This window comes from Pipra filicauda, unplaced genomic scaffold, assembly GCF_003945595.2.
Source record: "Pipra filicauda isolate LSUMZ 115617 unplaced genomic scaffold, ASM394559v2 scaffold419_size605101_pilon, whole genome shotgun sequence".
Lineage (NCBI taxonomy): Eukaryota > Metazoa > Chordata > Aves > Passeriformes > Pipridae > Pipra > Pipra filicauda.
The window spans coordinates 366,153-382,387 of NW_024104553.1; the positions used below are offsets into that span (position 1 = coordinate 366,153).

Genomic DNA, 16,235 nt, shown 5'->3' on the forward strand with positions numbered 1-16,235 from the left:
GGCAGGGGCTGCCATCTGTGCTGGGGCCTGCCCGGCCATCGTCCCAAGTGTACAAAGTGGTCTGTCGTACCCGTGGATGGCTGTCGTACATCCTCATCCTCACCTGTGGATTTGAAGGCAGCTGTGGCCCATCCTGATAAATCAAGACCCTTTCTCTTTGGACTAGTGATCAACCCGTGCTTGGGCAATGTATATTTCAGACATATCTGCTCAGTCCTGTGTCCTGCACACCCCTGAGCACCCACGTTGCCCACAGATCCCTCCCACTGCCTCTGCAGCCAGAGAGAGACAAGGGGGACAGCACTTTGTCCCTTGCAGGGTCTGAGAGCAGCCGGGGTGGAGAGCTGCCGCGAGCAACAGCTAGTGGCATTACTTACAGGCAGGCAGGATGGTGCGGAGCCCCTCCTGGCTAGATCCTGAGGATTTCGAGGTAATCTTTGAGCCACGTGGTGTGTCCCCTACGAGGAACCGACTGCCTGGAGCTGGCGGTAGGAACAGAGGGCGAGGGGAGGGCTGGCAGCGCGGGCGTCTAAGCCCTCGCTTCTCCGCCCTGCCGCAGGACGGCCGGGCCGGGCCGAACCGACCCCAGCTGGGCTGGGCCGGGCCCAACTCCGCCCGCCCGGCCGTGCGGTCCCTTTAAGAGCCTCCCTGCGTGTTTCAACCCGGGGGTGACGCGAGCGCGGTCGGGCCGTATGCAAATCAAACGCCAGCCGCCGGCCAATGGGCGCCGGTGCTCGGCAGCCGCTAGCCAATGGGACGGCGCCTCCCGGCGGGGCGCCGGCTCGCCCCATATAAGGAGCACCTTCGCCATAAAAGGCAACATTGTATCGCTTTATATGGGGGCGGCGCGGCGCGGCGGGGGCGGCGGCGGAGCGGGGCCGTGAGCGCGGAGCGCGGCGGGGCCATGGCGGGGCCGGCTTGACCCGGCCCGACCCGACCCGCGCTCGCCGCCGCGATGTTGCCGAGCCAGGCCGGGGCTGGGAACGGCGCCGCCGCCGCGCTGGCCCGCAGCTCCGGGCTGGGCCGGTCGCCGGTGCCGCGTGGGGCGAACGGCGGCGGGGCGGCGGCGGGGGCGCCCGGGGGCCGCCTGGAGCGGGAGGCGCTGTACAGTGGCAGCGAGGGCGACTCGGAGTCGGCCGAGGAGGAGGAGCTGGGCGGCGAGCGGCGCGGCGTGAAGCGTGGCCTGGCCGAGGCGGCAGCGGCGGTGGCGGCGGGGCCCGCGGCGGGAGCGGCGGCGGCGGCCGCCTACAGCGGCGGCGGGGGCGGTGGGGCCGTGAGCGGCGCCAAGCCTGGGAAGAAGACGCGGGGCCGGGTGAAGATCAAGATGGAGTTCATCGACAACAAGCTGCGGCGCTACACCACCTTCAGCAAGAGGAAGACCGGCATCATGAAGAAGGTGCGGCCCCGCGACTACGGCCGGCGAGGGGGTCGGCCTGGCCGGGGGTGTGGGCCGCGTCCCACCTGCCCGTGGGACCCCGGCCGAGCGCGGAGCGGGCCGTGCCCGGAAACGGCTGAGGCTTCCCGGTCCCGCGGACCGGAGGGGGGCGGCCCGGCACCAGCCCTTTCCGGGGGGCTGCGCGGGAGCCTCAGGCGGGGAGCTGGGCGGCCAGGAGCGGGAACCCCCGCGGCCGGGGGATGTGGGTGTGCCTGGCGGTCCACGGACGTCTCGTATGCCTAGGGAAGCCCATCCCGGTGCAGCGTCCACCTCTGGGCCGCTCCACGCTGTGAGCCGTCGTTGGGTGTTTGGTGGCACAGCTGGGCTGCCCTGCCCCGCAAAGGGGCCCGGCAGGGCTGGCTCCTCGGGCCGCGGAAGGGACTAACGCCACGTCTCGGCCGGTCCAGAGTGCGCTCCGTGGTTCCTGGTGTGCAAAGACAGATTAGAAACTTGGGGGAATTTGTGGGCGATTGGAAGCAGCTGGCTCGCCTGCATCCCTGGTGGTGCTCATAGCATCTTCTGAACAACTGGGCAGTGCTGCACCCCAGCTGAGTTGGGCATCATGCACCCTGGGAAGGTGGGAATGGGTATGGGGTTCCACTGGACACATCCTGGGTGTACGGGATGTAGAATTAGGACATCCTGTCTGTGGAAGCTTGTAGTGTGCAGTGATGGCATATGAAGAGTGTACTTCCTAGTCCACAGGTATTCACCTGGGGGATGGTGCAGTGCTGCTTGGGTGCAGCTGTGCTCAGGACTGTGAAGCCTGAGAGAGGAATCTGAGTCCTAGTCCGAATGGAGTGTCAGTAAGGGGAACAAGGTAGCAGAGACATTGTAACATTGTTACAATGTAACAGACAGTGTAGGCCCAGTAACATCTTTTCACAGAGGTGAGGAGGAGAGACATCCGGATGTGTCTGGACAGGAGAGTGGGATTTCCAGAATGGAGATATTTCATTGTCCCTGTGTTCTCAGACTGCTCTACTGAGGGGACCACTCTACCTGCGGCCTCTTGGCAGGCAGCATCACCTAAGGGCATGCTAAAGGGGGTGGAGACACAGCTCGAGACAGTTCAACCTGTACAGAACCAATCTTGGGTTGGTTTTAGAGGCCACAGCTCCTCTGGCATGACAGGAAGCCTGAGCTGGTGTGAGGAACAGGACAGCCATGCTGGGAGTGCAGGGACATGCAGTGACTCTTGTCCTGCACTTTATGTTGTCCCTGTCACCTCTTCTGACTTCCCTGACTCCCTCTTCTTCCCTTGTGCTGCTGGCAGGCCTACGAGCTTTCCACACTGACTGGCACTCAAGTCCTGCTGTTGGTGGCCAGCGAGACAGGCCATGTGTACACGTTTGCCACACGGAAGCTGCAGCCCATGATCACCAGTGAGACAGGGAAGGCGCTGATCCAAACATGCCTCAATTCCCCGGACTCACCCCCACGCTCGGACCCCACCACTGATCAGCGCATGAGTGCCACGGGCTTTGAGGAGACGGACCTCACCTACCAGGTGTCTGAGTCGGACAGCAGTGGGGAGACCAAGGTAATGTTCCTGGGCACCCAAGGAGGCATGGCCTGTGCTAGGAGCCCTGATCATCCCCAGGCCTCTTTAAATAGCAGCTTAGGGAGCTGGGGATGGATCCCCTTTTACTGCAGCTGCAGTGAGCTTGTGCTGTGTGCTCTTGGGATTGACTCCTTGGCTGACAACAGTGGTGCTTTGAAGAGGGAGGGAAGCGGGTGGCAGGTGTCCTGGTCCTGGCCTTTGCAGCATGGCTCCCCACTGGCCCAGCCCACCCCCCTGGCCAGCTTTCAGCACTGTTATCTCTCCCCAGGCGTCTCCATGCTCTCGCACTCATTGATAAAAATTTGATTCTGCCTCCATGGCCTTATAAGGCCTGGTTTCCCTCGCCAGAGTCCCTGGCAGGGCCCCTCACATTCCTTATAAGCTGCAGCTGTCTCTTGCTTTGGTGCTGTTTTGGAAGGGGGCAGGGAGGACATGGGGAATGGAAACATTTGGCTGGACAGGCCATTTCTGCTCCCGGCCTGTTGTCCTTGCAGACACTGGCCATTGCCTGCCTGTGTTACTTGTGGCCTTTTGCTCAGGGTGGCCTGCCCGTGGGTGTTGAGTCAGGCAATAGTACTTTTCTGCTGGAAGGGCTCTGTCTTATCCCTGCATTCCCTGATGCTGTTCCTCACAGCTGTTGCAAGAAAGCCGTCTCCTGTATCCCTCCTACTTCCTTTGCAGGCTGGTGCTTGGGTCCACAGGTGCTTGGAGGTGGGAGGTAGGGAAGTTTGTGGTGCAAGACTGGGATGACATGCTGAATTTGGAGTTGAGCCACAGCTTCCCAGATCTGTGTGCAGTGCCCTTGGGTGCTGTGAGTTAGAGCAGTCTTGTACTTGTGCCTGTGGCATGAGTACTGGGCTTGCTGCAGAAGTATCCTTCCAGGTGAACTGTGGCCTTGCTCTAGGAGCTCTCCAACCATTTATGTACAAGCCACAGCAGCATCCTTGCCATGCAGTAGCCGCTAAACATTAAGCAGATAGAACCTTGAGATCTCTGTGGAGTAATCACAAAGGTAGTGAGTGCAGCCCTGACATGTGCTCAGCATGTTGCCTGGGGCTTCAGGGGTGTTCAGCTGCCTGTTTTTATGCTATGACAGCACAACAGCTCTGGTCACAGTGCTGCTGGGTGCCCAGCAGCCCCCATGGTCACTTCCCCACATGTGTGCAGTGCTGCACCAAGCACAAGCTTATTGCTGCTGAGCCCTGAGAAACATCAGCAGTCCCAGAGATCCCTGGAAACAGAGGAGCTGTGGTGGGCCAAAGTGTTCCTGACTGGAGACTCTGTGCAGGAGCCCAGAAGAGTCCTTAGGAAGGCTTCCTTCTGATGAGAGCCCAACACCAGTCTGGGCTATCCCAGTCTGGCATGTCTTCCCTGAGTGCCTCTGATTCTCAGTGTGAACTGTGTCAGCCCTTTCCAGTAGGCAGAGGAGCCAGCTATCACCAGCAATCTCTCCCTTGTGCAGCCTATGTTTGTAAGGACTTGTGTCTCTTGGGCTTCTCCTGGATGAAAAGACAAGTTCTGTGAGCATTTTGTAATGAGACGAATTACTTGTGCCTGGAGTAATTTGGAGGTGCAGGAAGCACTGTGCGTGGCAGCTGATCTGTCCCTAGCATGGGACTTGTCCGCATCATATCCCTTTAGATTCTTCCTGAAAGTACTGCTAATTAGCCCCAAATGAACTGTTTTCTTGGGGTGCACTTACTCTGCAGAGATCTTCTTAACACAACTTCTCTTTTCCCACTTTCTGATGCAACACTGCAAGCTCCATCCCAGTGGTAATGCTTAGTGTGGGGTGCTTTGTGGCCACAGCCAGCATTTGATGTGAGGCTGGAGGAGCTCTATGGCCCTGTCTTCTGCTTGACGTTCTGATTAAACCCACCCTGACCTGCTGAGAGTTCCTGTCAAGGCAAGCCCTGGGGCTAGGGACAGTCCTACCCTGACCATCCCCAGTCCTACTGTGCCTTCTGCAGGCCTGGAAGTCTGCTTGGTGCTCTGGCAGAGATCAGCCTGATTCAGATAGACCAAGAAGTCCTTTGAGAATTAAGGGAGCCTGTCAGTGGGCAATGCTAGGTGGCTGGCATTTGCTGAGGGATGGGTGGTACACATGGCTGGGTTACACAGGTACCTCACTGGAGGAGGTGGCAGGAGATTCAGAGCCTGGACGATCGGGTCCAGCTGCATAGGATGCTCTGAGAGGCTTTCTGGCCTTTCTGTGTGAACTCTGCTTTCCAGATCTCTGTGTGGACAAAACCTGCTTGTGTTCAGCTGCTGCAGCAGAGTTGGGAAGACAATGCAGCCAGGCTGTTACCTGCAGTCAGCAGCCTGCTGGCATTCCTCTGTGCTACAGCCAGCAGCAGCTATGAGACTCTCCTGTTGTGCCAGACCCAAACTCTCTGCCACGGTGCTGAGCTCGGACCACAGCTGGGATCGGGGCATGCTGTATCCTTGTGATGATACTGTTGTGCACTGACCTGTCTCATCTTTTGCAGGCCCCAAAGGACACTGTCCGTGTGCAATCTCTTGGGTGTGGTTATGTGATCCACTCATTCTGTAAAGCAGTGATGTGGGTGCGGGCAGACATCTGCTGCTATGCTGCACCTCTCTGCTCTGTGCTTGTTCCCAGACACTGCTCTGCAAACTGAAGTTTGCACTGAGCTGTGACGAGGAATGGACATGCAGCTGGATCGGGAAGGGAATGGAGTTCAGGGCTGCTGTTTGCCTCAAGGCTTGTCCACGGCCCCTTGGGTAACCTCTGCTGAAGGTGATCCATGGCTTGGCTCCTATTGAAGGCTGGCCTCATGCATGTAGTCTGGGCTTTGCAGGGTGCTGGGGAAAGCCAAGGAGCCCAGGGTCACTGAGGCACCCCAGACAATCATGGGTATGTGGCAGCGGGTGTCCAATCCCAAAGCCTTTCCCAGCTCTCTTTCTGTATTGGGAGCTATTGATTCAGCTCAAGACAAACACAATAAAGATGGAAGGAATCTGAGTCTCCCCTGTGTCAGAACAGGGAGTGCAGAGATGGAGCATGCATGGTTCAAGCCTGCTGGCAACAACTCTCCAAGCACCTTTGCTGCTCTCATGATACTGAGGTTTGCCCTTATGCTTCTAGGGAGCCCTGGGAATCCTCTTGAGTAGAGTGCTGTGAACTTTTTGGGATGTCTCCTCAAGCCCTGAGAGAATGGAGTGCCCTGGCTGCCTGGGGACAATGTCTCAAGGGTGTACTGCTTTAAAGCTATAGCTGGGGATGTGGAACCCTGGCTTTTCCAACTGGAAACAGGATCTGTCCTGCCCCACTCTGCTCTGGCTCTTCAGTGGGCTGGGGAGAGCTCTGCCCTGTCACCCACATGGGGAGGGCACCCACAGCCTCCTGTGTCCCATGTGCGATGGCAGGAGTTTGTGGTTGAGCTAATGGAAAGTGCTTCTGCTGGGCTCTGCTCCGTTATCACGTGCCTCTTCTAATTTGGACTTCAGGCACTGCGGTGCCAAGGGTGTTACTCTCCTCCCTCCCCAGGCCCTGGGGCACGACTGAGTGCCTGGGATTGGATCCCCCTGTCCAAAATGGGCTGCCTTCCCTTTTTTAGCTGTTCGTTGAGCTGTGAATTCCTTGTTCCTGGCAGCCTGACAAGCTGGGAACAAGGCTTAGCACGTGGGAGAGCTGGGCCCACCAGCCTGCAGTGGGAGGGGTGGGAGTGTGGCAACCTTAACTCTTCCCAGGCGTACTGGCAGCTGTGGCAGGACATGGGGATGGCAGGTCCCTTGTGGCTTGTGACATGGTCTCCTGTGAAGCAGTGCATTCTTAGTGTGCTCTTGGCCAGATGAGCAGGGCGGGGAGGAGCCATGGGGACCCTGGGTATTTGAAAGGGGATTTGGCGGACAGAGGCATGTTAGGTGAAATATGACTGTTAGAGACAGCAAGGCTTGGTTGGTTTCTGCAGACCCAAGCCACATCCAGCTTCGTGCTTTGTGGCTGTGGAAACCAGGGTGTTATGTGCTCTGCAGCCTGGCACACGCATTCCTCCCTTGTTTCCAGACCTGGCAGACCAGTCTCCGAGGCTAGTGTTGGCCCAGCACAGGGCCCTTTCCCTGGTGCTCAGCTTCTCTGGCAATGCTGTCCTCAGGCATAGTGCTCTGATGCTCCTTGCAGGACTGTGCTGTGTGCTGGCTGTAGCTGACGCGTAGGGTCCTTTGGAAGCATTTGCCTTGTGCCCGTCTCCTGCTAGTAGATTTGCAAATAGGTGCTTTCTACTGCCTTTACTCCAGGAGATTTGTTGGGGCATTCCCCAGGGCCTGCCAAAGCTGCTGTCAGGTCTGGGTCTCCCTAGTGTCCAGGTTTGCCTTTGCTCACCTCTCCCTTGCTGCTTTCAGCATACAGCTGCCTTTAAGAGCCAGTTCTCGGCTTGTTCTTGGTTGTGTGTTTCCTGCCTCAAGGGAAGTGCTGTGTGTTCCTGACAGGAGGCAGTGTATGCCTTTACATCTGTCCCTGCAAGAACTGCTTTTACCTGTTGTGTGCCAAAAAGAGGCTATTCTCCTCTTAGATGTTTTAGGGACTCCTGGGGAGGGGAAGGGTTGCTTTTTCCCCTGATGCATTGCAGGGAAGGCTCTCAGGGGATCTGTGTGGCCCTGGGCTTGTATCCAGAGTTTATGCTGAGCACTCTCTAGCTCTCCTCATGCTGCATTATTGGGTACAGTTTCCTCATGTTTGTACAAGCAACTCTTCTCTGCTCTCCTCCATGTGCTGGCAGCAGGCTATTGAGGGTATGATTTGGCAAGGGGATGCAACCTACAGAGCCTGGTTTGGTGTCGTGGGCAGAAGTCTCATGGGCTGGTCTGAGTTTTCACCATCTCTTCTTTTGTAGGATGCACTGAAACCCGCATTCGCTGTCACCAACCTGCCAGGAACAACGTCCATCCAGACAGCCCCCACCACCTCAACCTCCATGCAGGTCAGCAGTGGCCCGTCATTCCCCATCACTAATTACCTGGCACCAGTGTCTGCCAGCATCAGCCCCAATGCCGTCACCAGTGCCAACGGGACAGTGCTGAAGACTACTGGAGCCAGTGCAGTGACGTCTGGGGGCCTCATGCCAATACCCACTGGCTTCACCCTCATGTCAGGTCAGTGCCTTTAGGGGCTGAGGGCTGCATCTGTCTGTCTTGGCACCTGGAGTATGTTGCTGTTCTCTCTGGGGAAGAGGAGGCCTAGTGGCAGAAGGGAAGCAGAGTGGGTTGTTGCTGTAAGGTGAACCTGGCTGAGATTCCTTGTCCAAACCCAGCCAGGCCAGTGGCTGGGGAAGGGTCATGTAGTGACCGTTTCCTTAGAGTGCTGCTAGCTGGCCCTGCTGCTGGGAGGTGGCAGGGAGCTGAGCTAGGACCCCAGGACAGCACCAAGAAGCCTGGAGGGAGTGAAAAGAGCTGGTGGTGACAAAGCCTTTCTTTCTCCCTCCTTTTGGCAGGTGCTTCCCTTTCTCCGGGGACCCCTACCATTCCTCTCACTCAGTTACAGCCGCACTCTCTGGCTCTTTCCAGCCAGCAGGGCCAGGTGGTCACAGGTACAGCTGGACAGCTGCAGCAGGCACAACAGACAGTCTTCCGCTTCCCTGCCAGAGCTGGAGGGCAGATCGTGTCGCTGACAGGTCAGCACTCGCTTCTCCTCCGCTTGCTAGAGGTGGGGGGATGGAGGTGTCTGTGCGGGTCCTGGTCCTGACCACACAGCTGACCACTGACTGAGGTGGGAGCACAGAGGAAGCAGAGCACAGAGTACCCTTGTTGTAGCTTCGGGGGAGAGATGGGAAGACAGGGTAGAGAATGCTTGATGTAGGCAGGAGTGGCATCCTGGGGGATACAGACCAAGGGAAGCAGTGGGTTTTCAGTCTTCTGCTCCAGGGTTTGGCCTGTGGCTAGCAAACACAGAGGAGACAGGTCTCCAGTGCAGCTGTGCTGAGGCTGAACTGTGGTGCTAGAATTGATGGAAGGATACTGCAGGGGCTCAGGTGCCCAGTGGCTACTTATTGAGTAGCAGCTACCCTGGCTTTTGTGTTGGGGTCTGCAGTCAGTCACTGAACCACAGTGATTAGGGGGAGACACAGAGCAGAGGAGTGGTGCTGCTGTGCTTCCTTGTGTACATTGTCCTTTGTAGGAATTTCTTCTTGTGCTGAGTCAAGGCTCTCCAGGTGTGGTGCTGTGGCTGGACATGCTCCTGGCTGGAGTTTCAGAACAGGGTTAGGCTCTCCTTTGTGGGGCAGCCATCATCTGAGGACCAGCATTGGTATGACAGTATTTCTTGTGTCCTACCTGTTTATACCCAAGTTGACGAGTCTGATAGCCTGGGTACTTTCTTGGAATGCTTAAGGCTCCCATGGGCCCTGGCAGACAGTATGATCCCATGCAAGGGGTCTGGATTTCCCTTGTGATCTGGAGGAACTAAGAGAATAACTGATGTATGTCTCTCTCGTTTGATGTGTGGGGAGATGCCCCGTCTGAGCAAGGTGGACAGTGATTCCTGCTCCCTGACATCCCTTACTCTTTCCTCTGAAGACAGGACCTCAGCCTTAGGGGAGCTTTCTATGCGAAGCTCTGTTTCTGGAGCTGAATTGCTTTGCAGTGAGTGGTCTGGGCCAGAGGCTGTGTGGCTGTGCCCCTGCACCTCTAGGATTCAATGCCTTGAGGCCACGTGTTCTGTAATGCCTGTGTAGGGCACTGTGCTGTCCTTGAGGTCACAAACTCTGAGATAGCAGTGGCCTAGAGCCCTGTGGAGGATCAAGCTGATCTCCAGACTGTGAAGGCAGCAGAGCCCAGCTGGTTTGCGCATTTAGGCTCTTGCGGTTCTGCTTGGTGCAGCGAGATGATCCTTGCAGAGCTGTCTGAGCATTGGAGAGGCATATGCTGGGCCCTCTCCTCCCAGCATATTCTGTACTGTGTCTTGGTGGGGCCAGGAATGGTGAGGAGGGTCCCAGATGTTCTTGAACTATGCCTGGAAGTTTGGCAAAAGCTGTTGTGGCCTGTTCTTTACTCTCTGGAGCTCTGTGGGCCAGCTACCTTCTTGGCCCGTGTGCCAGGAAAGAACACATTTTGGTTTCTGCCACATGCTGCTTTTGTCTAGCCTTCCCCAGTGCAGTGTCATGCTGTGGAACTGTATGCAGCCAGTGAAGGACTGCGGCGCTTTCACGTGGTCCAGAGTGCCTGTATCCCTGTGGAGCCACAGGCTCATGGGTTCTTCTTTCTCCCCAGGTGGTACCATGGCTCAGCAGGTCCCAGTCCAAGCGATCCAGGTGCACCAGGCACCGCAGCAAACGTCTCCCTCTAGTGACAGCAGCACTGACCTTACCCAGACCTCTTCCAGCGGAACAGGTAACCACCTTCTGTCTGCCTTCCTGACCACTGCTGATAACAACCCACACCAACAGACCTCGTGCTTGCTCCCTGCCCAGTTTCCTTCTTCAGACCAACTCTATCCCAGCCTTTCTGACAGTTTCCCAGGTGTCTTGATCCCTGTTGCCAGCTCCTGTGCTATGCCATATCTAGGTAGATGCTGCTGTGCCTAGGGCACCTTCCAAGGGATTTCAGAGCTTCTCCAGATACATCATTAACTCTTACAGCATGGAGCTGGGAACAGGTTACCCAGTTCTCAGATGGTTTCTTAGTGAGGCAGCATTGCTTCACAAGGCATTGGCTCACATCTGCTTGAGATTTTTACTGTCTATGCAGAGGACATCTCTTTGTTGGCAAATTCTGAGTTCAGGTGCCTGGATGCAGGCTGAATCTAGTTCAACAGCTTTATTAAAACTTCATCAGGGAACTTGAGATACAAGTTGAATTTAGTCCTGGGATGTTTGACTACTGTGCTTTTCTGCCCCTTCATACTCATGAAAGGAGAGGTTTGAGCTCTTCTACTTGATCTGTGGGACTTTTCCCCAAGAGCTTGGGAGACAAGATGGGTATCTTCATGCACCATGCCTCAGCACAGCATGGCTGAGAGGTGCTGAGCAGGCATGTGAGTGTGGCAGACCCCTTTCATGTGGCTCACATGTAGTCTGTCCTGGTGCCAGTGACCCTCCCAGCGACCATCATGACGTCGTCTGTGCCAACCACTGTGGGTGGCCACATGATGTACCCCAGCCCACACGCGGTGATGTATGCGCCCACATCTGGCCTTGCGGACGGTGGACTTGCAGTCCTCAACGCTTTCCCACAGGCGCCCTCAGCGATGCAGGTGTCCCACGGCCAGGTCCAGGATCAGGGTAAGAAGAGCTGTCTGGGTCAGTGCTCCCTTAAAGTGCACCCACATCCTGATTTTTCTCCTCTTGCATGTATTTATGCTGTATGTTAATTTCCAAGAATTTTCTTCTCAGCAGTCCTAGTGGCTGTACAAAGGCCTGGCAAGGGTGATGTGCTTGATGTGCACTTCTAGATCTTGCCATTCTCTTGTGCAAAGGATTGCTTGAACTCTTGCTGGGTAAAAAGGGTGAGGGATTCTGGGATGGGTGGCGTGTGGGGCAGGCAGCAGAGGGAGCTAGGAGACTCTGGAGAGGTTGTGTGGTTGCATGAGGGAACTAAACAGCATGAAGCCATGTGGTCAAGACTTGGATTGAGGACTTGTGCCTGCTTCTCCCAGCATCTGGAAAACTAATGCATGTGGCTTTCTTCTGGAATGCCTCTATGTATGCAGACTGGCAGCTTTGTCCTTGTGAAGCTCCATGGAGCTCAGAGAATGGATCCAAGTGGGCAGCACTGTTTAAGGGACAGTGTCATTTGTGCTTCTCTCTGTGGCAGGTGGCGTCCCCCAAGTGTTCCTGACAGCCCCATCAGGCACTGTTCAGATCCCAGTCTCAGCTGTCCAGCTTCACCAGGTAGGCACAGAGTAGTACTTGCAGGTGTTCAGGGGGTATTCTTGCTCTGCTCCTGCCTGCACATCCTTTGTGTACGTGGGCAGACCTGGCTGGGTAGGGTCAGTCCTCAAGGTCTGGGAAAGCTGTCAGTGCCACCCACCTTTGGGTGACGCAGTTTTGTCCTCCGTGGACAGGTGCCCAGGAGGGACAGTGCCCCCCTGGCTGCTGGCATGCATGGTGTCAGGGCATGCTGTTCCCCAGTCGGTCCTCCTCCCTTTTCTCTCTAGATGGCTGTCATCGGGCAGCAGAGCAGCAGTGGCAGCAGCCTGACGGAGCTGCAGGTGGTCAACTTGGACACCTCACACAGCGCCAAGAGTGACTGAGAGGCCTCTGCTGCCAGCCTTTTGTATCTGGCTTGTCGTGCCAGTGTTGGGGCTGGTGGCAATTCCTTCTCATACAGACTGCACCAGTTATTTATTGTTGCCTTTTCACGTTTCCTTCATCCACACATGCACACACACACGCACTCGCCCACCCCCACGCACACAGGCATGCGCGTGGGGCTGCAGAACCCACCTGGGGTGGAGCGGTGCTGGGGCCATGCAGGGCTTGGGGCATTTGGATGCTGCAATAGCTGTGCTTGTCTCACGCCAGCCAAAGAAATTTGTCTCTCGAGGGGAGGATTGCTCTGCACTGTAAATAAATACTGCGGGCCATTCCCAGCTGAAGGCTCTGGCTCCTTCTGGGCGCTCCGAGTCACCTTGCCCATGAGTGTTTACTCTGCGTGGGGCTCAGCTCAGTCTCGGAGCAATCACGCAGGCGCAGCTCAGAGCAGAGTGGGTTGAGGCTGTGCTGCTGGCCTCAGCAATGTGCCTTTGTGGGGTGACAGGTCCTGGCTGCAGCAACTCACCCTGGGCTCTGGACGGGAGAGAGGGGCCAGCTTGCATGTGCATCTCTAGGCCTGTGCGCCCTCCTTCTGGAGGGCAGGGCACAGCTGTTGGCACGTGGCCCTGTCCTCCTTGTATGCACTACAGTGAGCCCTCTGCCCTTAGTGCCTCCTCCCTGGGCTGCCTGGCAGATCTTCAGCCTGATTGGCCCAGCCCCAGTGGCTGCCCTTGCACAGCTGAGGTGGTCTGTAGATGTCCAGGAACACAATGATGCCCTGGTGAACTCCTCAGGGGCTCTGTGCTCTGCTCAGCCCCACACTCTCAGCCCTCGCCCTGCTTGTGGACTCCGTACACCCAGGGGAACGTGGCTGGGTCCTTCTTACATCCCCCTGCAGCTCCAGCCGGCGTGTTCTAAATTTCTGTGTCTGATGCAAGGTGGAGAAACAACTCAAATGTCAAAGGGAAGAGCCCATGGGGCATTGAGCTGCTGGGCAGGTGCCAGGCTCTTCCTCTGAGCATCAGGGTGATCTGCAGGCCATCCTGGGCTGTGGAGGAACAGCTGTGATGCCTGTACAGGCTCAGCAAGGCTGGAGGGAGAAGGGCTGGAGCATGCTTGGTCCTGCATGGGAGTTGCTGTGAATGGCTCTGCTACCTAGCCCTGTCCCTGGAGGGAGAGTGAGCAAGTGAGAGAAGCTGCTGAATCCTTAGGAGAAGAAGCAGCTACTGTAACTTTTTTTTTTTTTTAAGTTAAAGACAAAAGAAGCCTTGGAGGAAAAAAAAAAAAAAGAAAATTACTTTATTTTTCTAAGTGTTAAACTCAGTATTTATGTAATTCTTTAAGGAATAAAAGTTTGGCTCCTGTACAGTTTTAATGGGGTTTGTACCAGGGGGATGGGAGAGGGGTGGGTGGGTGGGCATGGAGGCAGGAAAGGGGCCTTGCTTTTGAGTTTGTATTGTAACCTTGGACATGTTCCCTCAGCATTAGCGTTTAAGCCACACTCTTCATCCACCAGCATGTGCCAGGGATCAAGCTCAACTGAGTGGGATGCTTGTTTCCCACTTATCTATACTGAGGACTCATCATTCTAGGCTCAATGGGCAGAAAGTGAGTGAAGCAGTGGCTAGTTTCTAGAAGTGGGAAACCCATTCCTCAGGAGCAGGGGATTTGTAGCGTGCATGGGAGCCAGAGCTGAGCTGGGTTTTCTGATGATCACCCTGTTCACTTCTGGTCCAGGGACCTGCAGCTGTTCTGTCACTGCTCTTGGTGTGCAGCAGTGCTGCCTGTGACTGTCTAAGGGATTTAGGCATCCCCACTGTTCCCTGGGTGTGGTGAGTGACCAGCAGTGACTAATCCCTGTTCTCCCTGCTTGCTGTGCGGGTGGCATCTTCTGAACCCCTAGCTGAAGATCTGGGCTGTAGATCCCCCTCTACAGCCTTTCTGCAGTGCACAGATATGGACAGGTTCCCTCCAAGCTCCCTGTACAAAGAATTCCCAGAAGGGTCTTTCAGCCCTTGGTCTGTTAACAGCCTGGGAAGGGCTTGTGGAGAGTTGGTGAGTGACATTGCATGCTGCCTCCCCTTAGTATCCTTGCTCTAAGAGTGATGCATACACTGCAGCTCAGAGCATATGGGAGTGCTAAGCCATGTCCCTTTGCTAGGTGTATGAAAACTGCTCAGTAATGCTTCCAAAGCAATCTGGGTACCTAGAAGTTCATCCAGGGAGAAGTGTGGGTTTGGGGTTTGCGTTGTCCTTTGCCCCAGCACGTCAGTGTGGCCTGGCTTTGCTCTGCTTTGCTTGTGCTAGCACTATGGAGCAGAGCTGTTGGGCCAGAATGGCAGGAGAGCCCCCGCTGCTACAGGGTGTCTGACTGCATCCCCTCCCTGGCTCCCCAAAGGCAACTGCTGGTTAAACGCTAATGGTGTATTTTATTTAAGTGCAGACTTGTAAGAACACTTGTGTATCAGGGATGAAATGGCATTTATTGTGTGGTGACATTTTTAGTTAATTTTACTGGTTTGAGGGGTGTGTGTGTGCGCGTGCGTGTGCGTGTGTGTGTACGCATAAGTGTGTTTGGGATTATTATTTTTTTTCCCTCCAGTTTCCAGGGTTGTGTTTCTGGAAGGATGTGGAAGTAATCACAGTACTATGTACAGAGCTTTCTTTTGTATTAAAAAAAAATTACTCTTTCAATAAATGTTATCATTTTGTGCACAGATTTGGGATCTCGATCATTCTTTGCAGGAGGGGATGACACATACCTTAGGGGCAACGCATGGGGATCAAAGGCAGATCCTGCATCGGTCTGTTTACTGTCAAGGATGAGGGTCTGTCTGAGCCTGATGTGGCAAAGAGAGGTTCTTTGCAAAAGTCTCCATCCCTACTGCCTCCTGCACAGGTGAAACCCAACCACCTGGACTTCTACTCTGGGAGTCCCAGACCTAGTGCAGGACCAGAGGGGGCCTTTGGCTGACAGCAAGACTGTGAGGGCTGTCCTTTCTGAAAGCTCTGGAACAGTGTTGGTGGTAAGCAGGGCATGGTGTCAGTCAAGAGAAGTAAAAACCAGGAATGAGGAGGAATGGGGAATTTTGAAAAAGAATTGTTCTAAATCATGGGTGTTAATAGGGAGGAGCAGGGGGACTGTTAAATTCCCTGCAGAAAACTGCTATGAGAAGATACGGCAATATTCAAAATCCGAACTGGAGAGGCATGAAGTCAGGTAAAAGGCAGATGCCTAGAAGCCAGGTCAAGGCACATCGGGGCTCAGTAAAGTGTGTAAAGCTGTGAATGAAACCAAAAGGAAAGGGGCTCATTACAATCCTCAGGACTGCTGGGGCAACAGTATGCTAGCTAAAAATGCTGCTATCTAGCATCAGATCCTGGAGCAGATACCAGTATGGTGCAAGGAAAGCTTAGCACTGATAAAAGTCTGTGCAGTGGAGGCACAGCACTTTTCCTCACAGTGCTGTTTGGAGAAAATATGTCAGTGCAGCAGGAGAGAAGGTTGCACAGAAAGTGCTTAGGAGCAAAACACAGCTCAAATGGCTCTTACCCCATCAGGAAGTGAGGTGCTTCACTTTTACAGGTTACACCACAGCTAGCCCCATGTGCAGCATGCCTACACAGGTGTGTCTCGTGGTTCAGCACCACAAACCTCCTATCAGCACAAGCAATTCCATGTCACTTGTGCACAGGGGGCTGTCTGTGACATATGGAGCAAGATACCACAGATGTAATCTTTATTTTTAGGATAAATGACCTACTAAGCATAGAATCCAGACCATTGGAGCCAAGACATAAGCAGGCTGTGTGAATACCACAGAAAACCTCTCAGTGTCACAAACAAGATGTCTTGGTAGTGAATGGGGAAGGAAAATGACATGTTAATTGAGAACATGGAGATTTCAAGAGCATCCATGGGATTCTAGAAAGAGAGCATCAATAGCATCAGAAGAGATTACATGCACTAATGGTGAAAATCAAGAGCCTGGCTTGGAAACATGAACATTTACAGTCCACCACTGGT

General features: G+C 55.2%; 1 protein-coding gene across 4 annotated transcripts; it reads left to right on the forward strand.

The window, feature by feature from the left end:
- The first annotated feature begins 831 nt into the window (after window positions 1-831).
- Window positions 832-13,574, forward strand: SRF (serum response factor). 4 transcript variants are annotated; one of them, XM_027742856.2, is made up of 8 exons: window positions 846-1,396; window positions 2,712-2,978; window positions 7,856-8,114; window positions 8,453-8,632; window positions 10,227-10,346; window positions 11,045-11,236; window positions 11,769-11,845; window positions 12,112-13,574. In XM_027742856.2, the coding sequence occupies exons 1-8, from the start codon at window positions 956-958 to the stop codon at window positions 12,205-12,207; spliced, it is 1,632 nt and encodes a 543-aa protein (XP_027598657.1). In that variant the 5' UTR covers window positions 846-955; the 3' UTR covers window positions 12,208-13,574. The 4 variants fall into 4 exon arrangements, with proteins under 4 accessions (XP_027598659.1, XP_039241463.1, XP_027598657.1 ...); XM_039385529.1 differs by lacking the exon at window positions 11,045-11,236 and having other exon boundaries at window positions 845-1,396; XM_027742857.2 differs by lacking the exon at window positions 8,453-8,632.
- The last annotated feature ends 2,661 nt before the right edge of the window (window positions 13,575-16,235 follow it).